The sequence below is a fragment of the Poecilia reticulata genome, chromosome 7, assembly GCF_904066995.2.
Source record: "Poecilia reticulata chromosome 7, P_reticulata-male-v2, whole genome shotgun sequence".
Classification (NCBI taxonomy): Eukaryota; Metazoa; Chordata; class Actinopteri; order Cyprinodontiformes; family Poeciliidae; genus Poecilia; species Poecilia reticulata.
In genome coordinates, this window is record NC_088836.1 from 32,367,825 (window position 1) to 32,392,070 (window position 24,246).

The following is a 24,246-nucleotide window of genomic DNA, read 5'->3' on the forward strand; positions in this document are numbered from 1 at the left end:
AAGACAAACACACAGAGATCAGAACTGGGTCGGCCGGCGGCCGCGCCGGTCGGACCCAGACGGACCCAGTCGGACCCAGACGGACCCAGACGGACCCAGACGGACCCAGACGGACCCAGACGGACCCAGACGGACCCAGACGGACCCAGACGGACCCAGACGGACCCAGACGGACCCAGACGGACCCAGACGGACCCAGACGGACCCAGTCGGACCCAGACGGACCTCCACAGTGACGCAGAGGCTCAGCAGCTCCCTCCTCTGCAGCTCCGACATGATGGCTGTCACTCTGTCTGGACTCTCCACATGGCTGGAAGACAACCAATCAGAGACCTCGCCTGAGTTAAACCAACCAATGGGTGAAGGGAATCAGGACTAGATCCGGTAACTGCTGCTAAGGCCCGATCCGGGCCCGATCCGGGCCGTCACCTGGTATCCCAGAGGTTCTGGTGGTGCGTGAAGATCTGGGAGTAAACCAGCCCGGTTCCGTTGGCTGCAGACCTGCTGCACAGATCCTGGACACAGATCAGAACCGTTATCGGACCAGAACCTGCCAGAAACTCCTGAGTGATGGAGATGCCAGCAGGACTATTAGCCACGCCCCCAGATGTTCAAACCAACCAATCACAGAGGGCAGCTGCTGACAGTCATATGAGGAAGCTTTAGGGTTCGTTTCATCATCTGCAGCTGCTCTACAAGCAGAAACTGGTGAACTTCTGTCCAGATTAACATTGAAGCTATGAACCTCATGGACATGTATGACCATCCAGCTATGAACCTCATGGACATGTATGACCATCCAGCTATGAACCTCATGGACATGTATGACCATCCAGCTGAGCTGCAGGCCTGTTGGGAACATCAGGCATTAAACTGGAATCGTTTTGGGTGGATTGGGGACATGAAAGCTAAACATTACACTGTGCTGCAGTTCCTCAGTCTGAAATCCCTGCATGGTTGTTTATATCTCCAGAAGTTGATCTTCAAAGACTCCAGAATGGGTTAGCAGATATTTAGAAAGATATAAAGACAACATAGTCATATATGCAGATGGATCTAAAGGACAGTGAATATCTGCACCATACAGTCTTGATGAAGAGCAGCTGATCATTCATCAGCCATTATTTTAGCCTTAGATAATGCTTGATAATGATATTATGGAAGAAAGAACATTTATTATAGCATCAGATAGTCAAGCAGCATTATTGAGTATTAAATCTGGCAAATCTTGCAGATTAGATTTGATATTAAAATATTCCAATTATTAGTTCATCTACATAATAAATATTTGGTCCGATTTGTCTGGGTTCCTGCAGGTATAGAAGGAAGTAGATCTTCTAGCTAAGCAGGCCTTGAAATCAGAAATAGTCAATTTGAATATTCCTTTGAGAAAAAGTGAGGGTAAATCTATTCTAAAAGAAATGATTGAGATTTGGCAGGAGCAACAGGATAATCACGATAATGGGAGACAGTTATATGCTATTCAGAAGAGAGGGGGGTGATAATTGTCTGAGTGGAAGCAGCTATGACTCGACTTAGAATTGGACATTCTGGACTTAACGGTTCTCTCTGTAGAATAGCAAAGCCTGAGACTGGGGCTGGTCACAGTGGAGCATGTGTTGTTAGAATGTGATCAATACTCAGGAACATCAGCTTCTAAAGTCATTACTAAGAATATAGGACTGTCTCTGATCAATCTATTAGTAATAAATCAAATTATGTTAGAAATCTCTTGTTTAGGTTCTGAAATAACGCTGGGTTAATGGGTCGTATTCAGAATATGTGTGTGTAAGTGTGTGTAAGGCAGTACATGCTCATGCATATATTTAATGAGTGTGTTGAGATGTGAATTTACACATCGTGCACATGACTGAGGTGTTAAATTCCCTCTGAGATCTCTGATGACCACTCCAGTCTGGTAGGTGGCGGTAAATGCACCTTAAGTTGGATAAATAAAAATCAAAAGAAGAAGAAGAAGAAGAAGAAGAAGTCTCACCAGCGTTTTCAGACGACCACTCAGGTCCTCTTCCTCTCTGCTCCTCTCCATCCGTCCTCGCCTCTTCACCTCCTGCAGGCTGACTCCGCCGGTAGCCTGCAACCACAGAAGCAGGTAACTCACCTGACCAGCAGCTAACTCACCCGACCAGCAGCTAACTCACCTGACCAGCAGCTAACTCACCCGACCAGCAGCTAACTCACCCAAACAGCAGCTAACTCACCTGACCAGCAGCTAACTCACCCAAACAGCAGCTAACTCACCTGACCAGCAGCTAACTCACCCAAACAGCAGCTAACTCACCTGAGCAGCAGCTAACTCACCCGACCAGCAGGAAGCTCCACCTGCAGCTCTTCAGCTGAGGTGAATGATTAACGGAGGTTCTGCAGGTTGTGATCAGACTCATTGGGTCAAACTTTAAACACACACAGTCTAAAATCCTCCAGTGTTTCTGAAGAGACTCTGGGACAAACTCGGTCAGAACCAGAAACTTGGTTTAGAAACTGTGTGTGTGTGTGTGTGTGTGTGTGTGTGTGTGTGTGTGTGTGTATGTGTGTGTGTGTGTGTGTGTGTGTGTGTGTGTGTGTGTGTGTGTGTGTGTGTGTGTGTGTGTGTGTGTGTGTGTGTGTGACCTGAGGTGACAGGCGTGGAGATCTCCTGACTGATTTCACTCCGGATCCCGGAGGATCCGATCCGGACGCCATGCCTGACCCGGTCCACCTGCAGCGGAACAGAACCAGACATTTTAGAACTGAAGGGACACCGGGTTCTGGTTCTGGACCAGGTTCTGCTTCTAGAAAGCAGATTTCAGGCTGAATGGATCACCTTCGTGTCAGAGTCAGAAGCTCGGACAGAACCAGAACCAGCTCATCTCTGCTCAGAGGCAGGAAAGGTTTCCGAACCCGACCCGCCTCCAGATGAAACAGTAACCGGGTTATTCTGTCACTGAGGTCCGGTGTTATAGATCAACTGGTGGTGGCAGCTGGAAAAGACTGATGTTTCTGTGGGCGTGGCCTTTTAGGACCCCGTCACCGAACCAGGAAGTAAACAATCCAATAAGCTTAAAGAACTACAAATCTCTGCAAAAATGCTATCCGATTCCGTAAAACAACCATTAAGATCTCGGGAATAAATGATTAGACTTTACTGGTCTAATATGGTATGTTGCCTTTTTTTTAAGTTCATCTTCAAAATGTAAATTACGCAGAACTTGTCCTTATTTATGCTTCAGAGGTTGAAACTCGTCAAATGAAGATCGAAATAGATCTCGATGTGGCATCACCAGATCTCAGAGCAAAGATTGATCCTGAAAACCGACATAAATGTTGAAGAACTTTGGGATTAAAAATAAAATGTTTAAAAAGATCGACTGGCTGTGCAGTTTTTCCTCATATTCATCATATTGTGATATTTCAAACAGAAACTATAGCGAAATGTTTTTAACTGTTTCTGTAATGTGAACTTTATTTCATAGCTCATTTACAGAAGACGTGGCTACCGCAGATCTACGTGTCGTTTCTTCATTATTATTTTTTCTCGTAATTTAACTAAACGTCTTTATTCTTTTCATCAAGTGACCGTAATTCTCAACCATATGAGAAAAAACATTGTTTTATTTACTTTTCCATCAGAAACAGGTAAAATCTTCACTCGAACTGAGATTCTGGAAGCGTCACCAGTTAATCCAGGTTTGCCTCCTAAAGGTGCCGTTAGATGATCAATAACAGGAACGTCAGCCTCTTAGATGACGTCATAGTTTAAAACGGCGCTCTGAGTTCAGTTAGCAGCGCCATCGTCTGTTTTCCGTTTGGACCAGTTTATTTCATTGTCTACAAAATGAATAATATAATTCACTTGCTGCCAACATTTTGGAGGTAATATAGTTTAACAGGTTTGCCAGACAAACTTTAACTGTGAGAATATTGTCAGGTTACCAAGTTGCACAGCTTTGCTTCTGCAGCCCAGTGAGTCTTAAAGTGAAACGAAATAATGTGGCTTCCATTAAATGAGCAATGAATTAGTTTGCATGATATTATAACTGTTTATATTTATTGATATGTTTCAGAGCATCTCAGTCAACATCAGACTGAAAAGACGTAAAATGATCGTCATGCTGGCTGGTAGACTGTTTAGCATCGTTTCCTTTGAAGTGCGGTGTATTTTAGTGACCTTTTAATGTATTCTTCAATATTCCTTCATACCATTATGTTTTGAAGAGCTCTTAGAGAAAGTAGAGACATTTTCATATGTTTATTTACGTTTGTCGCGTTTTGATCAGGAAACGACAAAGCCACCTAATTTTTAAAAACCTCTACGTTGAGGACCCCGTTTGACGTCACTAGTTAACCTTATTGCGGCTCTTTCTGTTTTTAATTTGATTTCCCTTCAACAGCCTGCAAACTGTTTCCCACAGTGAACACACGGACACATACTGTAGATATGGTTCATAATCTGTTGGTATCTGACATGTAGGAACGTTTATTATTATTTCGGCTGGTCAGTTTGGAAATCACCACCAACATTAGCTGTTAACTTTATATTTATATTTTATTACAGTACAACTTATCGACATTACTTGATATTTCTTTCTATTTGGACACAAGGAACACCATCAGGTATGCGAGTTAAATTTTATTAAATATTACAACCACCTCATTGTTCAGCGACACCTACTGTTTACCTTTTGCTCACCTGTAACGTTAGCAGCTCAGATAACAGAAACCTGAGAGTCAATTCCAGAGTTTTTCTGATCAGTGCTGGTTACAAAAAGCAGAAACTATCTATTTATCATTGCGGTTATTCATGAATTAATGTATTCTGGTGAACCTGAATGTGAATGAGATTGTTATTCATTGATCTGGTTATCCTCAAATGCGGTGTTTTCGAAGCGCAATGAAGGCTGTTCTTTAGAAAATTGTTCTGAAACGTAATTTTCACAATGCAACATTGAACATATTAAATGGGATTTATAGTAAAGTTTTGCAAACGGTTTTTTCACCCAAGTAGGCATTTTTCAACAGGCATCGACACGGCCACCTACAGTTTGTAAACATCTGCGGTGCGCATTGGTTTCAACCAGTTGATCTATAACACCGGAACCAGAACCGTTAGACATTTACTTTGATGATTCTGGTTCATTGCGCAGAACCATTTCTCATCCAGATATGAAAATTATTTTAGATTCAGAGTGTTCCGATGCGGAAACATTCTGACTCCGGTTTGGTTCAGAACCTGTCGAACCATATTTCATATTCATGATGCTAACAGAACTCTTTCAACTTCATGTGGACCCTGCTGATCCAACACTATCCGAACCTGTTTTCAACCCATAAATCATGAACCAGAACCGGAACTAGTCTGTTTACCTGCTTTATCTTCTTCTGGGAGTCAAGCTCAGACTTCCGGCGGGTTTCCGGTTCCTGAGGGCATCAAAGAACGACGAACCGGAGCCGAATTCCCCTCCTGGTTCTGCTGGTTCCGTACGGTTCTGTTTGTTTGAGCGCGAACTGAATGCAACATCGACTGGCGCTTTGAGATTACGTCACATAGCAAGGCGTAAACATAAACACGCACAGACGCCCTGGGTTGAACGATGCGTCCACTCAACCGCCATTTTGCTCCGGGCACGGTTCCAGCCCAAGTTACAGAGTCAGACGTGGTTCAGACTGAATACTAATGAAATAAAACCAGAAGCCTTGCTAAAATTAATTTGTCCATTTTCTCCAGTAGATTAAACTGGAGTCATTAAGATTTTCTTTGCCATAAAATATTAATTTACGAGATATGTTTATTTTGTTCTGGATCATATCCAGAACATTCTAACAAATATGTTTTCCTGAAGTGATAATGAATGATCTTATCTCTAAAATCAGTCAACAGTTTATGAAAAAAATATGACGCTTTGGTCTTTTATTTACTTAAAAATACATAAAATTGTAGCATATTGGTGCAGTAAAATACGTTGTTGCGTGTTTTAAGTGAAAATACGTATTTACATCATTTTGTAAATCTGGGAATACAAGCAGGGCAGCAGAAAGGATCGTGGAATTGAGGCAAACTGCAGCAGCAGATATCAAAACATGATCAGGTTTATTTGAGCCAATAAAAACACAGAATCTGGTCACACATCACTTCCTGTGAGGCGGGAGGAAGCAGCAGGAGAAGCTGGACCACGACGAACGGACAAACATTACAAAAAACGTTATAATCACAAATACGCCAAAAGTGAAAATTAAAAGTAAAAAATAGAGCTCTCTGATTGGCTGCTGGCTTCTTTCCTTTGAAGTTATCAGCCAATCAGGTGTCAGTCTTGACACCAATCAGGACTGACACCAGTCCTGATTGTCACAGTCAGGACTGGTGTCACAGTAAAAACCCGGATCGGTTCTGATGGGTTCGTGTCTCTGCGACAGACTGGCGACCTGTCCAGGTGACCTGTCCAGGTGACCTGTCCAGGTGACCTGTCCAGGTGACCCCGCCTCTCTCCCGGAACATTAGCTGGAGAGGAACCAGCACCTCCTGACCCACTGAGGGACCAGGGTGACAGAAAATGGATGGATGGATGGATGGATGGATGGATGGACGGATTCGTGTCTTTATTAGTTCATAGTGTTCGCAGGTATGTGTTACCATGGCAACAGCACCAACCTGTCATCGATGGGTCTGAGGATTATGGGTAATGTGGTCCCCTAAGGTTTAAGCAGCAGCACAAAGAAGTTTCAGCACCAACAGAACCAGCTGACCCAGAACCACTGAACCAACAGCTACTGGCCATATAAATAGGTACAACTGGATGTTTTCGACTTTATGACGTTTTATTCACCAAGTGGCTGTTGTCATGGTTACACAGCAGCTGAGACGGGAATAAACAAGGAGCACCTGCAGGTTCTGGATTCTGACCCGATCCATTCAGACTGCAACCCAATAGCGCTGATCGCCCCCTGCTGGACGGTGACAGAATGGAAACGACCTTTATTGTCCCACAGATTGAAAATTCTAATGCAGACCGGTTCTAATGGGTCGCTGCGGGTCGATACCGACCCAGAACATTGAGTGTCACATCAGCTTGATCCAAGAAATTAAATTTTCTGTGAAAATGTAGTAAAAATCTTTCTGTCGGCACCAGAACCGGTTCTGTGCAAGCTGCAGTTTGTGGGCTGGGATTGGTTCGTATCTCCAGAACCAGTTAGTCCCACTTCCCCAGACAAGAACCTCTGGATCTGTGAGTTAATCCAGAACCGTCTGCCTGCCGATTCTGGATTGATCCCGTATCTGGGTCAGTTCTGTTTGTTTGGTTCTTGAAGTGAAGCCTGGCTGCTGACAGGACTGCTCCAGGACACAGGCCAACGGTCCAGATGTCCATCGGTCCTGCCGTCTACCTGTCCTTGGCAGAGCGCAGGTCGGTGGTGATTGGGTCATGCTGGATGGTCTGGTGCAGCATCAGCGCCAGCAGCCCAGCCCGGTTGGTCATCGCCGTCCTCAGGTTCCTCTCCTGCTCAAACAGTTCGTCCAGCTTGTACCACTGGTGGACAGACAGAGGACAGAGAGGACAGCGGGACGATAAGTGTTTAGAGGAGTTCAGCCTGTGAGATCAGTCCCCCTACAGATCTCAGCAGAACTACTGCTTTTAATTGAACATCCCCAGGTGGAAGTGATTCCAGATCTTTTCCAGTGCGTTCGGACTTTGTTACCACTCGGACTCGCTCCAGGTCGACCTCGGCCCTCCGCAGCTTCTCCCAGCAGTAGTGCTTGTTGCACTTCCTCTTAGAGACCCGGCAGAACTCTCCAGTGGGCTCGAAGACGTCTTTGACCAGAGGACATCCACACACCTCATCTGCTGGGACCTGAAACAACAGAAACCATCTGAACATCCCTGTTGAGGCGTGGCAGATTGAAGTCTCTCATATCACACTCACTCAGCGAACTCAGAGTAATGGGCTCAACACACAGGCAAAAGCTTTCAGATCACACTTTTGCATTGCGCACTCTCAGGTTGCGTGCTCTCGGTCATGCTCCAAGAAAAGCAGTACAGAAAGATTGGATCGAAATATGAGGAATGAAGAAGAGAGACGGGGTACAGATGTCAATGCTGGTTGTGTTGCGAATCACGTTCTCCGATTGTCTCCTAGAAATTTGAGTGTTTGTGAAACTGGATGTAACTTTTAAACTTTCAAAGCAGTTTGTGATTTCAAGGATGAAGGGTCTGAAAGAATTGACAGGAATTTTGATGTTGACTCTACAAAAGACAACGTTGGACACCCAGCTGAGATGATGTGTCCCTCCATGCTTAAACTGGTTACAGAATGAAGAGCCAACGCTCCTCTCATTGGCCAGTCAATGAGACCCTCGCTGGCTGCTTGTGGTGTCATGTGACGGCAACCAAGGTTCCACTTTCTTGTGTTGCATTGCAAGCCTTTGTGTTGCGCATCTTCATGTACAGGTGCAAAGTTTCACACGCACAGGAGGAGGGCAACGACAGTCACCCTATCAAGTTCCAGGTGAAAGAAAAGCAACATCACCAGACTTGTGTCGAATCCTTAACACCCCATTGGTCGGTCCGTCCTTCCGTCCCGCCCATCCATCCATCCAACCGTTCATCCATCCTCAGATCAACAGGTTTTCATCAGAGGAGACGTACCTTGGGATCTCTGGAATGTTCTGGACACAGAACCTGCAGCCGCTTGCAGTATGTCTTGCTCTGAGGGTTGTAGACATCACAGAACAGCCGGGTGGCCCTGAGACACGGGGACAGCAGAGACACAGGGACATGTGAGAGACGGATTTGAAGCAACGGTAATGTAATGAGACTGGAGGAGGTACAGTGGTCTTACCCTTCAATGCGAGTCGGATACATGGAGCCAAACGAGGTCTGGCTCTCGTACTGTTGGACAGACAGAGACACAAAGAGACAGGAGGATGACCGCTGACGTCCTGGAGGATCTGTTCTACTCCCCGGACATGTCCTGCGGGTATGAATACTTCTGGACCATGTGTAAAACCTCAGACAGGCACATGTCTGCCTCTGGAGTCTCACCTTAGCATAGCACCTCTCCATGTGTCGCAGCGCCACCTTGGGGTTGACGGGGTGGCTGCAGGACACACAGAAGATCTGCAGGTCTGTGTCGTCCCCGTCTCCCTCAGCAACCTGTAGACAGACAGAGACGGGACAGGGGCGGAGGGAGACAGATATGGATGGGTCAGGGCCAGGCTGGGAGGACACCATTGTATCTCTCTGCATATCTCACCTCCTCATCTTGTTGGACCTGCTGCTGCTTGGCATTGGCGATGATGGTTTCCAGTTCATGGAAACGTTTCTCCATCAGCGTGAGGCGGAGCCTGGCGGCCTGCTGCTCCTTCCTGATTCGCTCCAGCTGTCTCCGCCCCATCTCCTCGGCGACGCAGGGACTCTGCTGCCACTGCTGGATCCTCTGGGGGAGGATCTCATAGATCCGGCTGCCGATCACAGACAGAGTTAGCTGCATATCAGGTTACGGGCACTCGTGCTCAGCTCTCACTCACTTGGCTGCCAGTTTCATGCCGCAGTCCTCTGAGCAGTACTTGGAGCCGCTTCTTGCCGGTTCAACGCAGCCCGGACCCAGACACTGCCTCAAAGCCCCGCCCGCCTCTTTAGCCCCGCCCTCTCCTGCGCGCTCGCTGTGCCGCACGCGCTCCCTGTGGCGCTGCTTCACCTTGTGGCGCCGAGGTTTCGCCTCCTCTTTGGGAACAGAAACGGACTTCTGCAGGAGCACAGGCGCGTTAGTGACATCACTGGTGACATAATGAACCATGTGATCAAATGGCTACACCTTTTTCTCCGGTTTCTTGTCTCGTCTCTTCACGTGTTTCACCTTCACCGCCTTCTTCCTCAGAGAGTCTGACTGAGCATCATCTTCCTCCTCACTGTGCCACACCTGCAACAGGAAGCCACATCACAGATCAGAAAGTTGCTGCCTGATGTATAATTGGTAAGTAGGTGAATCCCTGATGTCTGATTGGTCACTCACCAGGTCTCTGAATCCAGCCGCTTTGTACTGCTGGTACAGCTCCAGCTCGCTCTCACTGAAACCTTCCTCATCCTCGTCCTCTTCTTCATCATCTTCTGAAAGATGCCCCGCCCCCTTTGTGGACAGGCCCCGCCCCCTGCTGCCACTCCAACTCATCTCCTCGTCTCGAACTCGAAGCATCTTCTGCTCAAAGACAAAATTCAGCACAGCATCATGTTGAATGGGAGGATGCAGCTCCACCTACCACTGACACATCACGCTGTGATTGGCTGATGAACTAAGGTGGACAACATGAAGATCTGGGAGGCACAGCTCTGGTTTCCATGCCAACCACGTACCCGAGCTCGGACCTCGCACTGCCGGAGGCGGCATTTCTGCCGGATCTTGTTCGGACCACCGAACTTCTTCATGTCTTTGCAGAAGTCACACTGAGCGCAGTCCTCCGTCCTCAGGCAGGCGTCGCATTCGCCGCACATCCGGGCCGAGCGCTTGATCTGCGGGCAACAGCAGCGATGGTCAGGCTACAACACCAGGGGGAGCCAGAGAGCAGCGGACGGTCTACCTGAGAACCCCGCCGCCGGTCGATCCTGGCCTGGAGGGTGGAGCTTCGCTCGTCATCCGGTCTGTCGTCCCTCTCAGGCTCCGACTCCTTGCACTTTTTCTGACGGTATTTGATCTCCAGAGACGAGTCTCTGTCTGCAAACACACAGCGCTCCGCTGTAAGTGCTGCTCCTGCCAGCAGGGGGCAGTGCTGGACCACACTGACCTCTGCAGGATGGGCAGAACCAAACTCGAATGGCTTTGGCTGCTTTTTCCGACACGCCGACGCACTGACCGTGGAACCACTCCGTGCAGCTGTCGCAGCCTCTGAAGTGCACGCACACACACACACACACACACACACACACACACACACAAGACAACCACAACCAAATAAACTAAATTGGTTTGTGCACAACAGAGATGAACATTTGTGTTCAGACCAGTTTTATACGGTGATCCATCAGAACCAGAACAATGTCAGCAGTACCAGTAGAAGACACTCAGAACCACGAGAAAGTATTCACGCCCTGTACACACTTAGTGATGAAGGCGAGAAATGTTGAGGGAAATCCCCAGAGGGAAAGTGTTTCTGAACTACGTCAGCGATCCCAGTTCCCTGCGTCAGATTTTCGCGGTTGGAGGATTCCTCTTTAGTCTGTGGCTAAAGACCAGGAGCCATTTCTCCTTCTAGCGCTAGGCTAGCACGTTAGCTTTGGTTGTATTTACCCAGAATGCCCTGTGCTGTAGTCCACTTCCTGCTTTTGGAGCGGACTCCGCTCTAAAAGTGGATCTATAATCAAGCTGAGGATCCGCCCGACCCATCAAAGGTTGGGTAGGTCAAGCAACTGACCAGAAGATATTCCTGTTACCATGGTTCACATTCAAACCAACCAGAGTTCACTTCAACCGGAGCCCGACCAGAGGTCAGAGGTCGATTAGCGTTCACACCTCACCAAAAGGACCGGATTTGCTAAACAACAAACGGACTGAACAGAACTGAACAGAACCGGTTTATGTGGATCAGAACCTCTCCTGGGTCCAGATTCCATGTTGCTGCTTCCTCCTCTCCGTCCAGGTGCGTTCTGGATCAGAGGCATTCAAGGCCAGTCTGGGCCCACTAGAGGTTCTGGTCCATGTAAAGAACCCGGTTGGAGAACATTTCCTGTTGCTGGAATATTTTTTGCACTAGAATAAAGATTCTTCTTGTGATTAATCTAGAAGTTTCTGAGTTCCTCCCTGTCCAGAAAGGTTCTGATCCTCCGGTTCTGGGACAATGGAGTTCTACAGACTGCTCCGGTACTGGTCCGGATGACTGAGCCGGTAACCGTGGTGTCACAGGGAACCCGTCCTGTTTAATCGGATCAGGAACCTGCAGGGGGTTGAATACTTTCTCACGGTTTGGATCGGGTCCAGTTGGACCTGCAGCTGATGGGTTCAGGTTTGTCCATGTGGGCCACAGCCAATATGGACAAACCCAATGGGACCCATCTGGTCTGCCCTCCGTTCCCCCATATGGGGCCCACCTAGGCCTGCCGGCAGGGGTTCTTACATCATGAAGCAGTTGATATCTGGTTTCCGACACACGCAGTAAACCGGAGCGCTGGGCGTTTCCATGGCAACCTCTCCTCCTCTTCCCCGTTCCTCCTCCTCCGGACCCGGTTCGGCTCCTGCTGCCTCCTCAGACTGAAACGCAACAAAAACTTCAAAATAAAAGCCCGAGGGAGGTCACCAGAACCGGAACCATATGGTTCTGAAGGTTCTAAAGCCGTAAACATATATCCAGCCCTCAACATTCACATCGGGTTCTGATTCTGTCTGGTTCTGCTGGCTCCCCGTCAGGTCCAGATCCAGATCAGAACCAGAACCGACCCGAACTGTGGGGCCACGCTGCTCCCGCCAGTCTCGGTTCATTTCTCTGACTGCAGCTGGGTTCGGTTCGGCTGGAGATGTCCGGGTCCTTCCGCGGACTTACCATGACAAGGTTCGGCGGTCCAGCTGCTCCGCTCCAGCCGCAATGTGCTCCGATCCTCCGGTTCCGAACCAGAGCCGAACCTGCAGGGTTCTCTTTGTTTTCACCGCATCTTCATCCTCCTCTTCCTCTGCAGGGAGCAGAGCCGAACACAAAGAAGGGCGGCCGAGGCGCCCCCTGGCGGCCAGAGCTGCGCACTGCGGAGGGACGCAAGAACAGCAGGGTAATAATAATAATAATAATAATAATAATAATAATTAATAATAATAATAATAGATGCAGCGCTGCTGTGGGCAGAAGGTCTAGTTTTATATATAAAGACATTTTCACTGCTTCCATAAATTATTATAAAATGTTTTATGGGTAAAACATTTAATATTATTACCGTGAGTTTTTTAGAAGTTGAGATTTGGACTCATTTTGCAGTTGGGCGGATTTTTATTTACTTTTTTGTGGTGTTTGAACTGAAAACTGTCAAATCTGGCAACCCGTCCGAATGGCGCCATGTTTGTTTATTATGAGCGTGAGGCGCATGCGCCATGCCGTTTCTAAACGTGTTTGAAATAAGACGCGCTGATTTTCATCCATCCTGGGATTCAAACCTCCACCTGCCGGTGACCCGCGGCAGCAGCAGCGGCGCCATGTTGGAATCGCTGCGTTTGTTATTCGGTAAGTTGTGTCCGAAACCTTAGAAGTTGTTGGTTTTGTCCCTGATTGACACGTTTGGCTGCTGGCGTCCCTGAAGGTACGTCACCTGTTTGATGGGGCACCAGAAGATATTACTGTTACCATGGTTACGGTTATGTCTGTAGCTCCTGGAGGATAAATTAATCATTTTTCTCATTTTCTTTAACTTTTAGTTTTCAGTTATTTTCTCTCCAGCAGATCCACCTTGTCTGGCCTTCTGATTGGCTGCTTGCTTCCTGGAGGAGGCCGTGGGCTGGCATGATGCTGCCATCACCGAACCGTTCTGCTCCATCCATGACCGCAGAAAGTTCTCCTGACCTTTCGCTGTGTCTCTGCTCCAGTTCTGGTTCTGGTTCTGGTTCTGGTTCTGGTTCTGCTGGAGGTTTCCTCCTGTCTCCACTGCCGCCACGTGCTCATCAGGACAACGTCAGGTCTGCTGTTTGACGTCATCTTGATGGTTGTTGCTGATTATCGGGACGTTTAACCTCCGAACCAGCTGCAGTTCTGAGTGTGTCCAGCAGGGGGCAGCAGAGGCTCAGGGGAACCTCTGAAGCAGAATTCTGGGTTTAACCGGATCCAACAGAGAAACACCTGAAGCAGCAGAAGAAGAGCTGGAGGCTTCCTGACAGCTGAGTGACGCTCAGAGGATTCAGGCCCACAGAACCAGAACTCAGCAGAACCATCAGCAGGTTTTGGGTTCCAGATTATAAAGAATAAAAATATTCCAGTCCTGAAGCGCTCATGGCTGCACTTTTCTCTGCCACATTTCTTTCTTCCACCTAACTTTCCGCCTGCTCCGATAAGGCACTCTCCTTCCTGAACCTTGACCTCCAGACAGCTGGACGTCTGTTCAATCAGGAGTCTTCTGAGCAAATGTGACTTGAAAAAAAAATCCCTTTTATTGGTGAGATGTTTTAATTTCCTGACCAGAGGACCAGAGGCTCTGGAGCGTCCAGCAGCTGATCCGCTTCTGGAGGAAGTGATGCGGGATCAGGAACCGATCAGGAACTGGTCAGGAAGCGATCAGAGTTCTGCCGTCTGCTAATCACCTCATTTCATGAATTGTTACCTGATCTCAAAAACGTTCCAACAGATAAATAATAAATGTTTCGTTTAATGACTACAAATTGGAAATAAAATGATTTTTTTCTTTGACGGACAATAAAAACCTCCAACCCTCTGATCCAAACTAGAACATTGTGGTTTCTCTTCAGGTTTTTCTCTTTGTGGAGGATCAATAAATAACTTATTGGTGTTTCACCATCACCACCAGGTATGAAGGGCTTTAGGCTTTGAGTTTCACCACAGCAGCAACTGAAACACCAGGAGAAGAAGATCAGCTTGTTGTTATGGAGGCTGGTGATGAAAATCTATTTATGTCACATGGACTTATATCAAGTTTTATGCATTTTATTTCCATATATTTCTTATTGTTTTTCTTCTTTACATATCAGGTTGACTGATTCCAAATAATGTACAGGAATAACCTGGTGCTGTTGCATGTCAATCATCTGGGGGCCAATCAGATGACAGGGGGGGGCAGTGGCCCCCCCCCTGTCATCTGATTGGCCCCCCCTCTGGCTCCGCCACTGTGTGTGTGTGTTCATGTGTGTGTGTGTGTGTGTGTGTGTTCATGTGTGTGTGTGTGTGTGTGTGTAAGGGAAGCGCAGCCCCCTGTGTGTGTGTGTGTGTGTGTGTGTGTGTGTGTGTGTGTGTAAGGGAAGCACAGCCCCCTGTGTGTGTGTGTGTGTGTGTGTGTGTGTGTGTGTGTGTAAGGGAAGCACAGCCCCCTGTGTGTGTGTGTGTGTGTGTGTGTGTGTGTGTGTGTAAGGGAAGCACAGCCCCCTGTGTGTGTGTGTGTGTGTGTGTGTGTAAGGCAGCGCAGCCCCCTGTGTGTGTGTGTGTGTGTGTGTGTGTGTGTGTGTGTAAGGCAGCGCAGCCCCCTGTGTGTGTGTGTGTGTGTGTGTGTGTGTAAGGGAAGCACAGCCCCCTGTGTGTGTGTGTGTGTGTGTGTGTGTGTGTGTGTGTGTGTGTAAGGGAAGCACAGCCCCCTGTGTGTGTGTGTGTGTGTGTGTGTGTGTGTGTGTGTGTGTGTAAGGCAGCGCAGCCCCCTCAGCTCCTCAGTCAGCACCAGACCCGGAGCGGCGCTGCAGGTGAGTTTCCAGTTTTCTAGATTTTTCGGTTTTTCTGGATCTTCAGGTTGTTTTCCTGCTGGACGCAGAATGTTCTGCTGTTCCGGTCCAGAACCCGCTGGTTTCTGGATCACTCCGTGTTTTCACATCTGCCGGTCAGAATCTGCTTCAGCCTCGGAGTAAAAGCTGAACCGGTCCAGAACCAGAACCGGTCCAGAACCAGAACCGGTCCAGATCCAGAACCGGTCCAGAACCAGAACCGGTCCAGAACCAGAACCGGTCCAGAACCGTTCGGTGTTTCTAACAGCCTCGAAACGGTTTCATTCTCCGCGGCTCTTCTCAGATGAGTCTAAACGGACCCAACAGAACCGGTCCGGACCGGATTCATCTGAAGGACTTACAGTGAAAATGTACAGCAATAATGTGGGTTAAAAATAAAAGTCCATATTTTGACGATGTTATTCATTTAGTAATAAATGAATAATAATAAATAAATGTCAGTTACTGAAGTTAAATCTGTAGTTTAATAACATTTTAGAGTTTATTACACTGTAAAACAACGCAGCGTGTTTTCAGCATCAATAAACCAAATTACTGCTTTAATGTTTCACTGTGTAACTTTACAAGCAGCTCATTTTAAGGTTTATTGCATTTCTGAAACATCCTCCTCCCTCATGTCGGATCGGTCAGCAGCCCAGATTTCCCTCCCAGCCTCCCGGTCCGTTTCCTCCAGGAATCCTGAGGCTTCCCAGCAGAGGAACATCGTCCCTCCAGCCTGTCCCGGGTCTCCGTCTGTCCCGGGTCTCCGTCTGTCCCGGGTCTCCGTCTGGTCTCCTCCTGGTGGGACGTGAAGTCCTCAGCAGGGATCCTCCATCCTAACCAGCAGGGGCGGATCTAGAAAAATATTTATGGGGTGGCAAGAGGGGGCAGGGATTTTTTCAGGGGTGGCAGCATATATATATATATATATATATATATATATATATATATATATATAAATAATCACATTTAGCTTACACAGACCTAACATTGGACTTAATTTACTTGATTTGTTTCAAAATGAGCTTCATGTAGCTCTGAGGATTAAATATGATTCCTTAATATAGTTAATTATTTTTATGTCTTTCCTGCTAATTGATATGTATTACTGGATTGGACAGCAGCACCTATTAGTCGCTATGTGATTCATTGAGTTGTGTCCAGAAAACCATTTTATCCCAATGCAGGACCAGCAGAAATCTGTCACAGATATTCGTAGCGCCATCATTTGTTATTCAATATATTTATTAAATACAACTTAAAATGAAGAGAAGAAAACTGTCAGGAATGGTTGGAAGTGGTGGTGAGGAGTGACGCAGACCCAGGAAATGATGATGTAATGATGAAGCTGCAGAACAGAGAGTCGCACACAGCTAATGGGTAGCAACTGAGAAACAGCTGAACCATCACAGTTCTACTGTCATGGCAACCAGACAAACGACGACGTACGTCAGACAACAGGTGGGACTAAATACACACAGGGGTAACCATGGGAACGAGACACACCTGGGAGACAATCAACGGGGAAGAAGCAGAGAGACAGGAAGGAAACTGAACAGAAACACGATCATGACACAAACTGATGTTTGATCAATTCTCCATAATACAAATCTATGAACAATTTTGTTTCTGTTGGTTCTGTCAAGATGCAAAAAGGGGCAAATTTCTGTTATTGGTCAGTCGTTTTATTTTAAATTCGCTGTAGGAGCCGTAGTTTGATGATTAACTTATGAAATGCCGCAGCTGCTGCAGTGGCGCCACAATGAAGGTAATAAAGCTGATAAACAGGTGAAGAACCAAACACAACTTTTATTCTGCCTTTTCTCGCCGTGTGTGTTGGTATTACACATGATCCGTTGCCATGGCGACCGACAGACAGCAGCTAACGAGCACATAGAGCAGAGATTACCGATCAGAGGAATCAACACCAAAAAACAAACATTTCTACACAAAAAGCAGCAGAAACACTAAAACAGAACATCCAGTCTGTTACATTATGCTGTCAGGCTTAATGTCTATGTTTGGATTATTAATAAGTTTTCACCTGAGCACAGCGGCGGTTGATTAGCTGATTTAAACAGCTGCTCTGCTGATGACGTGGTGGCGGGTTGATTAGTGCCAACGGAACCAAAACACACCGAACTGCGCAGCACATGCTAAAGCTATCAAAGTCAGTAGCAGGCTAACAGTTAGCCTAGCAACAGTTAGCCTAGCAACAGTTAGGCTAGCAACAGTTAGGCTAGCAACAGTTAGCCTAGCATAACTGACCCACTGCTCACTTGTTCAATGTTTTCTTTAAGTTAAAACTTTTTTTCCTCACCTGTTAAATCTGAAGCCCTTATTAAATAATTCATAGGGTTGAATTAACCTCTAAATATTGTCCATTTTTCAGATTCTTTGCGTGACTGTGGTATTTTCCTGACCACCTATAATGTTGACTCAGTGGACAGCATGGCGCATGTGTGGCACACGATAAGTCAGTAACGTCCAGTAACATATACATCTATCAATGCTGCTGCCTCGCCCTCTGTCCTTCTCTCTCACTTCCCGCTACTCAGCAGTAGGTGTCAGGTTACATTGTGTTGCATTCAATGTTGTCGGAAAACAGATTCATGCGCTTAATGTCCGATTTGCCATAACTATTTATTGAATTCATAGTCACCAGTTGGGGCGGCACCAGGGGTGGCGAGGCTCTGGTTTGGGGTGGCAGCTGCCTCCCCATGCCACCCCAGTAGATCCGCCCCTGCTAACCAGATGCCGCTCCGCTGGCTCCTCTCAGTGTGAAGGAGCAGCGGCTCCATGATGACTGAGCTTCTCTTAGGGAGAGTAAAGACAGGGAAACTCATCGTCCCGCAAAAAGAGCCGCTGCTGAGTCAGCAGAGCGTCGGGGAGGAGCAGCAGGACTCAGACTGGAAAGGAGCCCAACTTACTGCCGGCAATGCGGACCAAATAATTCTGAAATATTTGTTTTAGAAAAGATGTGCAACACAAGAAAAAAAAAATATATACATATATAATAAATGTAATAATAATGGTGTGATTTGTTTCTGACAGGATGGATGTGAAATCTCTCCACTGTGGGTCCGGCAGCACTGAGGGCGGAGCTTCCAAGCATCCCAACCAATCAGAATGCGTCTCAGAGCAGCCAGTGGCCAATGGGAGGCTTCCGCATCACTGCACAGGTGAGAGAAAACTGACTGGTTGAAAGGGGAAACCAGCATGAGGTCAGAGCAGATCAGAACTCTGAAAACAGAACCGGGTCGAACAGAGTCCAGGTTGATTCTCATTTCCCTTCAGAACGTCGTCTGGGATTTTTCCCATTGACTGAAATTCCTGTTTGAATTTTAACCGGCCAATCAGCGACCAAACGGAGGCGTCATGAAGGATGACGTTGAGTTTTCCGCTGGTTGACGTTTGGAGGTGGAGGAAGTAAAGAAGCCGTTCAGTCGGAGCAACAGGGAGATTTAAAGGGCCGGAAATAAATTCTTATAACAACCGAAGGTAACACAGTTACTGGATTTAACCATGAAATTATTTTATGTGTCTGGAAACACATTTTGTTTCAGGCTAAGATGGAAGGATTTTACACAACGCTCAGCTTCATACAGTGTTACGTAACATATTTAGATACGAACACAGTTTTGTTTTTGTTTTGGTGAAATCAAACCAAACTTTTCTTCTTTTATCTTAGTTAGAATTATCAAAATGAATTCTACTTGCTAAATGCCAGAAACCTTGGCGAGAACATCGAGAACGAAGCGCAGCGTAGACCTGGCGTCTGGATCTTTGTTCTGATGGCGCCACAGTTCCATCTGGAGCAGCAGCTCCTTCCTGATCTCTGACTTCCTGTTGGACCAGCAGAAGGTTCAGAATGGCACTTCCTGTTTCCTCACAGGTCAGGCTCCGCCCCCTGCCTCTGATAGGCTGCAGGAAGCCGACAGCAGCGATGAATCTTTGACCGACTCCTTCTCCACCAAGGACGTCTCTCGCCTTCTCCCCGCCCCCCTCAGACAGAAAGGTGAGAAGGCCCGCCCCCTCCCTGAGGCTGAAGGTCACCTGTGAGGTCATGTGAGGTCATCTGTTCTGTCCCAGGTGTGGTCAGCTCATCGCAGCCTCCCATTGGCTGCTCTCCACCTCCCACCTGCAGCCCAGCTACCAATGAGAAGCGCCTGTCATCGACCAAGAGCCACGCCTCCTTGAAGACGGACGCCGCCCACATCAAGGAAGTGGCTGGAAATGGTGAGCCAATCAGAACGAAGCTTATGAGCTGAGGTCTGGGAGAACAGAGCCTGGAAGGGGCGTTCTGATTAGCTGAACCGTCAGCCAATCAGAAAGCGCGGTGACGTCAGAGCAGAGGGGAATCCCAAACAGCTGACATATCGGAGATGATATGTGGAAATGTTTATTATTAAATCTAAAGGTCATTATTATGTTTATTCAGTTAAAAATGTTAACTATGAAAAAACATTCACCTCCAAATCATAGAGCAGCAAATAGAGCGGCTGCTCCGTCGTCTTTCATCCACCTCCTTTTCTTTATGTTACGTCTTTTATCTCTTAAAATGACTCCACAAACTATCACTGTTGTTTCTACATCGTCATCCGTGTTGGTTATTCTAAATTCCTGCCATGTTGGGGGTTTTACTGGATTATCCTCTGGAGTCGGGATGTTCTGACTGGAATCGGTTCGTGTTGCTCCTCCTGCCTTGGACACACGAACCGATCGAACCTGTTGGACTTTATCAGCTCTGTGGTCACAGAGGGTTGGAGAATCGGCCGACATTCTGAAATCTTTCTGTCTAAACCAGACTTAAGACTCACAAGCTCTACTCATCTCCTCTCGACCCAAACGCTCTGACTCTGGTTGCTATGGTAACGTTTACCTATCCCTTCAAAATAAGATACAGATGTGCCACAAAAACGAACATTTTAGTGAAAACTTTAACTCACGGTAATGACTAACGGAGCCCTGAGCTTGTTTCTCTGCAATGAGACGGTCCATCTGGGAGAGATGGGAGACAATAACACCTGAAGTGTTGCTGATATCCACAGCCTGCTTGGTCTTTACGTGGTGAAGCAGCTTGAAGCTTCATTGCCTCATTAGCAGCCGGTCGCCGCATGTTACGCAGAGCGGCTTGTAATGTGGGACTCACCTACCGGTCCGGGATAAATCCATCCTCCTGTCTTTCCAAAGACATCTGATCTGTTTCTGACTCATTTTGCTGCTTGTGGCCTCAGTGTTGGCGGCAAGTAACCGAGAGAATCCGGTTAAAGGATTTTCAAAATAAAAGATCTCCCAGACTCATATAATTCATAAAAAGGAAATATTTCACTATTTCTTGCGCGGACCGGTACCAATTGGTCCATGGACTGGTACCGGTCCACGGACCAGGGGTTGGGGACCGCTGAATTAGAGGAACCTCACAGTTTGGACTGGCGGGTTCTGGGAGATTCTGGCTGATGATTAACATCATGAATCCCAGTTTTGAGCCAGAACGTTTCGGATTCGGAACGTTTCGGTTTCGGAACGTTTCGGAACATTTCCACTCGCTGGCAGCAGGTTTTCATTTCCTCCTCTGGACGCTGGAACAAAAACAGAAAATCAGCTGGAGGCTTATCAGCTGCAGCCAGAGGCGGCTGAGCCTCCCATCAGCTCCGGGTCACACCCACAGAACCAGAACCAGTAACAGAACCAGAGCCAGACAGCAAAGCTTCAAGTCAACTCTGAATTCCTTCACCCAGACCAGGGGTGTCCAAAGTGCGGCCTGGGGGCCATTTGTGGGCCCTTGAACTGATTTTCTTCGGCCCCAGAGTCATTGAAACAGAAAACAGCTGATGACCCAAAATGTGGAAATGGTCAGTTTTACAGTCCAAAGTCCTTTTATGTTTTTAATAATATGCAGATTTAATTAAAGAAAAGAAATCACAAAACATTCATTTTTGCATATTTTTTATGAAATCCACCCTCTCCTCATAGTTTACATTTTCCAGCAGGGCAAAAAGTTTGTACACCCCTGATGTTGATGTTTCCTTTTTCGGGACCTGTCTGGGACAGAAGACATTCTGTTGGACACTGTAGGACATGTCCCCTGGTGGACCAGTGGGACAAACTGACACAGGAAGTCTTGACAGAGAAACGTTGGGAGAAAATGAAAGAAAAACTGCAAATGAGACCAAATGTGAAATATTCTGCCTCCATAAAGTGTCACGATGGAATAAAAGCGTCGGATCTGATTCTCCTCTGCGCTAATTGAAGATCTTCTCAGATGTTTCCCGGATTGTCCCTGCAGACTGCTGCGTCCACTGCCTGCTGGCCTGCCTGTTCTGTGAGCTGCTGTCCATGTGCTCGGCGCTGGGGGAGTGTCTGGCCTGCGGCGTGGGCGGAGCCAGTTGCTGCGACGGTGCGGCGTGCTGCTGCTGCTTGGAGGCGGCCGGGGAGGCGGCGTGCACGGAGGAGGCGTGCCAGGCGGTGTTGGACTGCGGGATGCTGGAAAACTGCTGCGCGTCGTCTGACTGCCTGGAGGTCTGCTTGGAGTGCTGCGCTATCGTTTTCCCTTCATAGGGCGGCCAATCAGGGGAGGACTGGATGATGACGTCACAGCAAAGGACAGAACCCCAGGGATTTCCTTGGTTGTTCTGAACGAGCCGCATCCCGTTTGGATCTCGGATCAGCACAAAGGTTCTCCGACCTGAATATGAAAGAAGAAGCAAGGAGCCGACTGTAGAGACACATATTTATGAAAAATATGAAATAATTTAATTAAACAAAAGACAGTTTTAAAAGCTTGTTTTTTATCATCCATTTTCTAACACCCTTGGCCCTGATGGGGCTGCTGGTGCCGTTTCGGGCGAGAGGCGGGGTCACCTGGACAGGTCGCCAGTCTGTCTCAGGGGGTTGGTTTTTTATCAGCACTTCTAAATAAAGTCACTCTGGGGTCAAAAGGTCAAAGACCCATATCTCATAAATCAAGTTTACGTTAATTTTGTATTATTTGCATGTGATCATGTCCATCTTCATGTTAGCATGTAATTATGTTAGCATGTTGATATGTTATGTTGTCACGTTAGCATGTTGTCTTGTTAGCATTTGACTATGTTAGCATGTCGTCATGTTAGCATGTCACTATGTTAGCATGTTGACATGTTATGTTGTCATGTTAGCATGTTGTCTTGTTAGCATTTGATTATGTTGGCATGTCGTCATGTTAGCATGTCACTATGTTAGCATGTTGACATGTTATGTTGTCACGTTAGCATGTCGTCATGTAAGCATGTCACTATGTTAGCATGTCGTCATGTTAGCATGTCAGAATCAGAAACATTTAGACCTCCAATCAGATGTTGGTTGAGAAGACAGAAAGCAAACGGATGTAATAAGAAGCAAATTCTGTTATGATAAGAATGTATCTGAGGTTTTCCTCTGGTAGGAACATCTGGACCAATCAGAGCTCTGCTGGATGACGGATTTTAATCTGAATTCTTGAATGATTTATGGGTGGCAATACTTGATACCATCCGATATATCATCAGCATAATACAAATTTATTCCATCTGTCTTAGTGGAAAAGACTTTTTTAACAGGTTAAAAGTCAAAAAAGTATATTTTTGACTTTTTATTGCTGATGTTCTCCAGGATTCTACTTTTGTCACAGATTTACACAAAAGCTACAAACTGATCGCACAAACTCTTGTCTTATTTGTACAAAACAGTCATTAATTACATCATCATTGAAATTCTAAGGTGAACGATTAGCTGCTGTACATTCAGTGTTATTCAGACGCTTCGTAGCCGTAAACTGTCTGCAGCTACTATGAACTTCATGGTGAGGTCTCTGAGATTGACAGCTCAGGAGGGGCGGAGCGGGTGGGACAGGATGTTCACCCGGTACGAACAGGAAGTCTGTGTTTGTTGGAACAAAGGCCAGGACATTCAAACAGGAAAAGGGAAACCACTGAGAAGACAGTGGTTCCTGACCTCTGACATCAGCGCAGCATCAAAGACAAACCTCCTGTTTTTCCCTCTGTGTTTGATAGGAGAGAAAAAATCCATTTCAGTCCACAGAGTAGACTTGAATCAGATTAACTAAAACACATCCACCCGTTGCATAAGGTCCTCACATAACAGGGAGTCCTCATGCGTTGGTTGCAGACAGAGACAGAGGCCCCAAACTGCAGGTCAACCAGAACACACTCCTCCAGAACTGAGGCTGCTTTTCTCACCAGTTTCTGTGAATTAGATTTAAAGCGCCCCCTGCTGGACAACAACAGAATACAGATGAACGTAACTTAGTAGGAAACGGGAACAAAATATTGCTGTTAATGTATATTTAGTTTTTATTTTTAACTTTACAATTATATGTTGTTGACATACTAACCTATGAACTGAAGTGATCAGTAAACTCCCGCTGAAATGTATTTTGATAATATATTCAGCAGATATTTTATTAATTTGCCATTTTTCTAATAAAGTTATAAAAATACTCAAAACTCAAACAGATCTCTCTGCTTTCTTTATTTTTCAGATCTGATTTACTTTCTATTTGAAGTAGGAATTAAATAGTTTTGTTAAACCATTTAAATCCTGTCTTCTTTCTCAGCAGGCATCTGTTTTGATGAATGACTACAATAAATATTTATGAAGCCTAATTTGAACTGGTGTCACACAGGTGCAATACTTACAGAGTCCCACAGATGGCAGCATCTCCATTGTAGTCAGGGTGTCTGTCATGTTTATATTGAAATGTTTCTGTCTTTTGAAATTCAATTTATGCCACATTATTTGTGGAGATGTAATTTTCCAAGGTTATGTTAAATTATCAAATATGTTTTTTTCTATTGAAAACAGACTCCATATTCTCTCTGAACACATTAGTTTCCT

General features: G+C 46.5%; 3 protein-coding genes and 1 long non-coding RNA gene across 7 annotated transcripts in view; 1 reads left to right on the plus strand and 3 right to left on the minus strand.

The window, feature by feature from the left end:
* Positions 1–5,551, minus strand: part of hdac6 (histone deacetylase 6) — a 15,685-nt gene extending 10,134 nt beyond the window's left edge. Inside the window, exons 1-5 of the mRNA XM_081609450.1 lie at positions 5,362–5,551; positions 2,629–2,716; positions 1,997–2,092; positions 430–515; positions 226–310 (exon numbers count right to left, since the gene is read on the minus strand). Coding sequence (XP_081465576.1) covers positions 226–310; positions 430–515; positions 1,997–2,092; positions 2,629–2,700 — 339 coding nt within the window. The 5' untranslated portion in view covers positions 2,701–2,716; positions 5,362–5,551. The remainder of the gene's footprint in view (positions 1–225; positions 311–429; positions 516–1,996; positions 2,093–2,628; positions 2,717–5,361) is intronic.
* Positions 5,552–6,068: 517 nt separating this feature from the next.
* Positions 6,069–12,656, minus strand: cxxc1a (CXXC finger protein 1a). The gene is made up of 14 exons (XM_008402311.3): positions 12,515–12,656; positions 12,092–12,225; positions 10,766–10,866; positions 10,562–10,695; positions 10,338–10,493; positions 10,000–10,182; positions 9,802–9,906; positions 9,515–9,732; positions 9,241–9,448; positions 9,030–9,140; positions 8,827–8,876; positions 8,634–8,730; positions 7,687–7,839; positions 6,069–7,517 (listed from the first exon to the last, which is right to left on the minus strand). The coding sequence occupies exons 1-14, from the start codon at positions 12,515–12,517 to the stop codon at positions 7,371–7,373; spliced, it is 1,800 nt and encodes a 599-aa protein (XP_008400533.1). The 5' UTR covers positions 12,518–12,656; the 3' UTR covers positions 6,069–7,370.
* Positions 12,657–15,085: 2,429 nt separating this feature from the next.
* Positions 15,086–23,861, plus strand: LOC103460223 (uncharacterized). Of its 4 annotated transcripts, none has more exons than XM_008402317.3 (5): positions 15,086–15,351; positions 18,424–18,551; positions 19,265–19,387; positions 19,462–19,608; positions 21,360–21,801. In XM_008402317.3, the coding sequence occupies exons 2-5, from the start codon at positions 18,425–18,427 to the stop codon at positions 21,620–21,622; spliced, it is 660 nt and encodes a 219-aa protein (XP_008400539.1). In that variant the 5' UTR covers positions 15,086–15,351; position 18,424; the 3' UTR covers positions 21,623–21,801. The 4 variants fall into 4 exon arrangements, with proteins under 4 accessions (XP_008400539.1, XP_081465666.1, XP_008400537.1 ...); XM_081609540.1 differs by having other exon boundaries at positions 21,363–21,801; XM_008402315.3 differs by having other exon boundaries at positions 15,218–15,351; positions 21,659–23,861.
* LOC103460224 (uncharacterized) lies at positions 15,836–17,812 on the minus strand. Its single transcript, XR_532878.3, has 2 exons — positions 17,414–17,812; positions 15,836–16,224 (listed from the first exon to the last, which is right to left on the minus strand). It is a non-coding gene; the product is annotated as an uncharacterized LOC103460224 (long non-coding RNA).
* Positions 23,862–24,246: the final 385 nt, after the last annotated feature.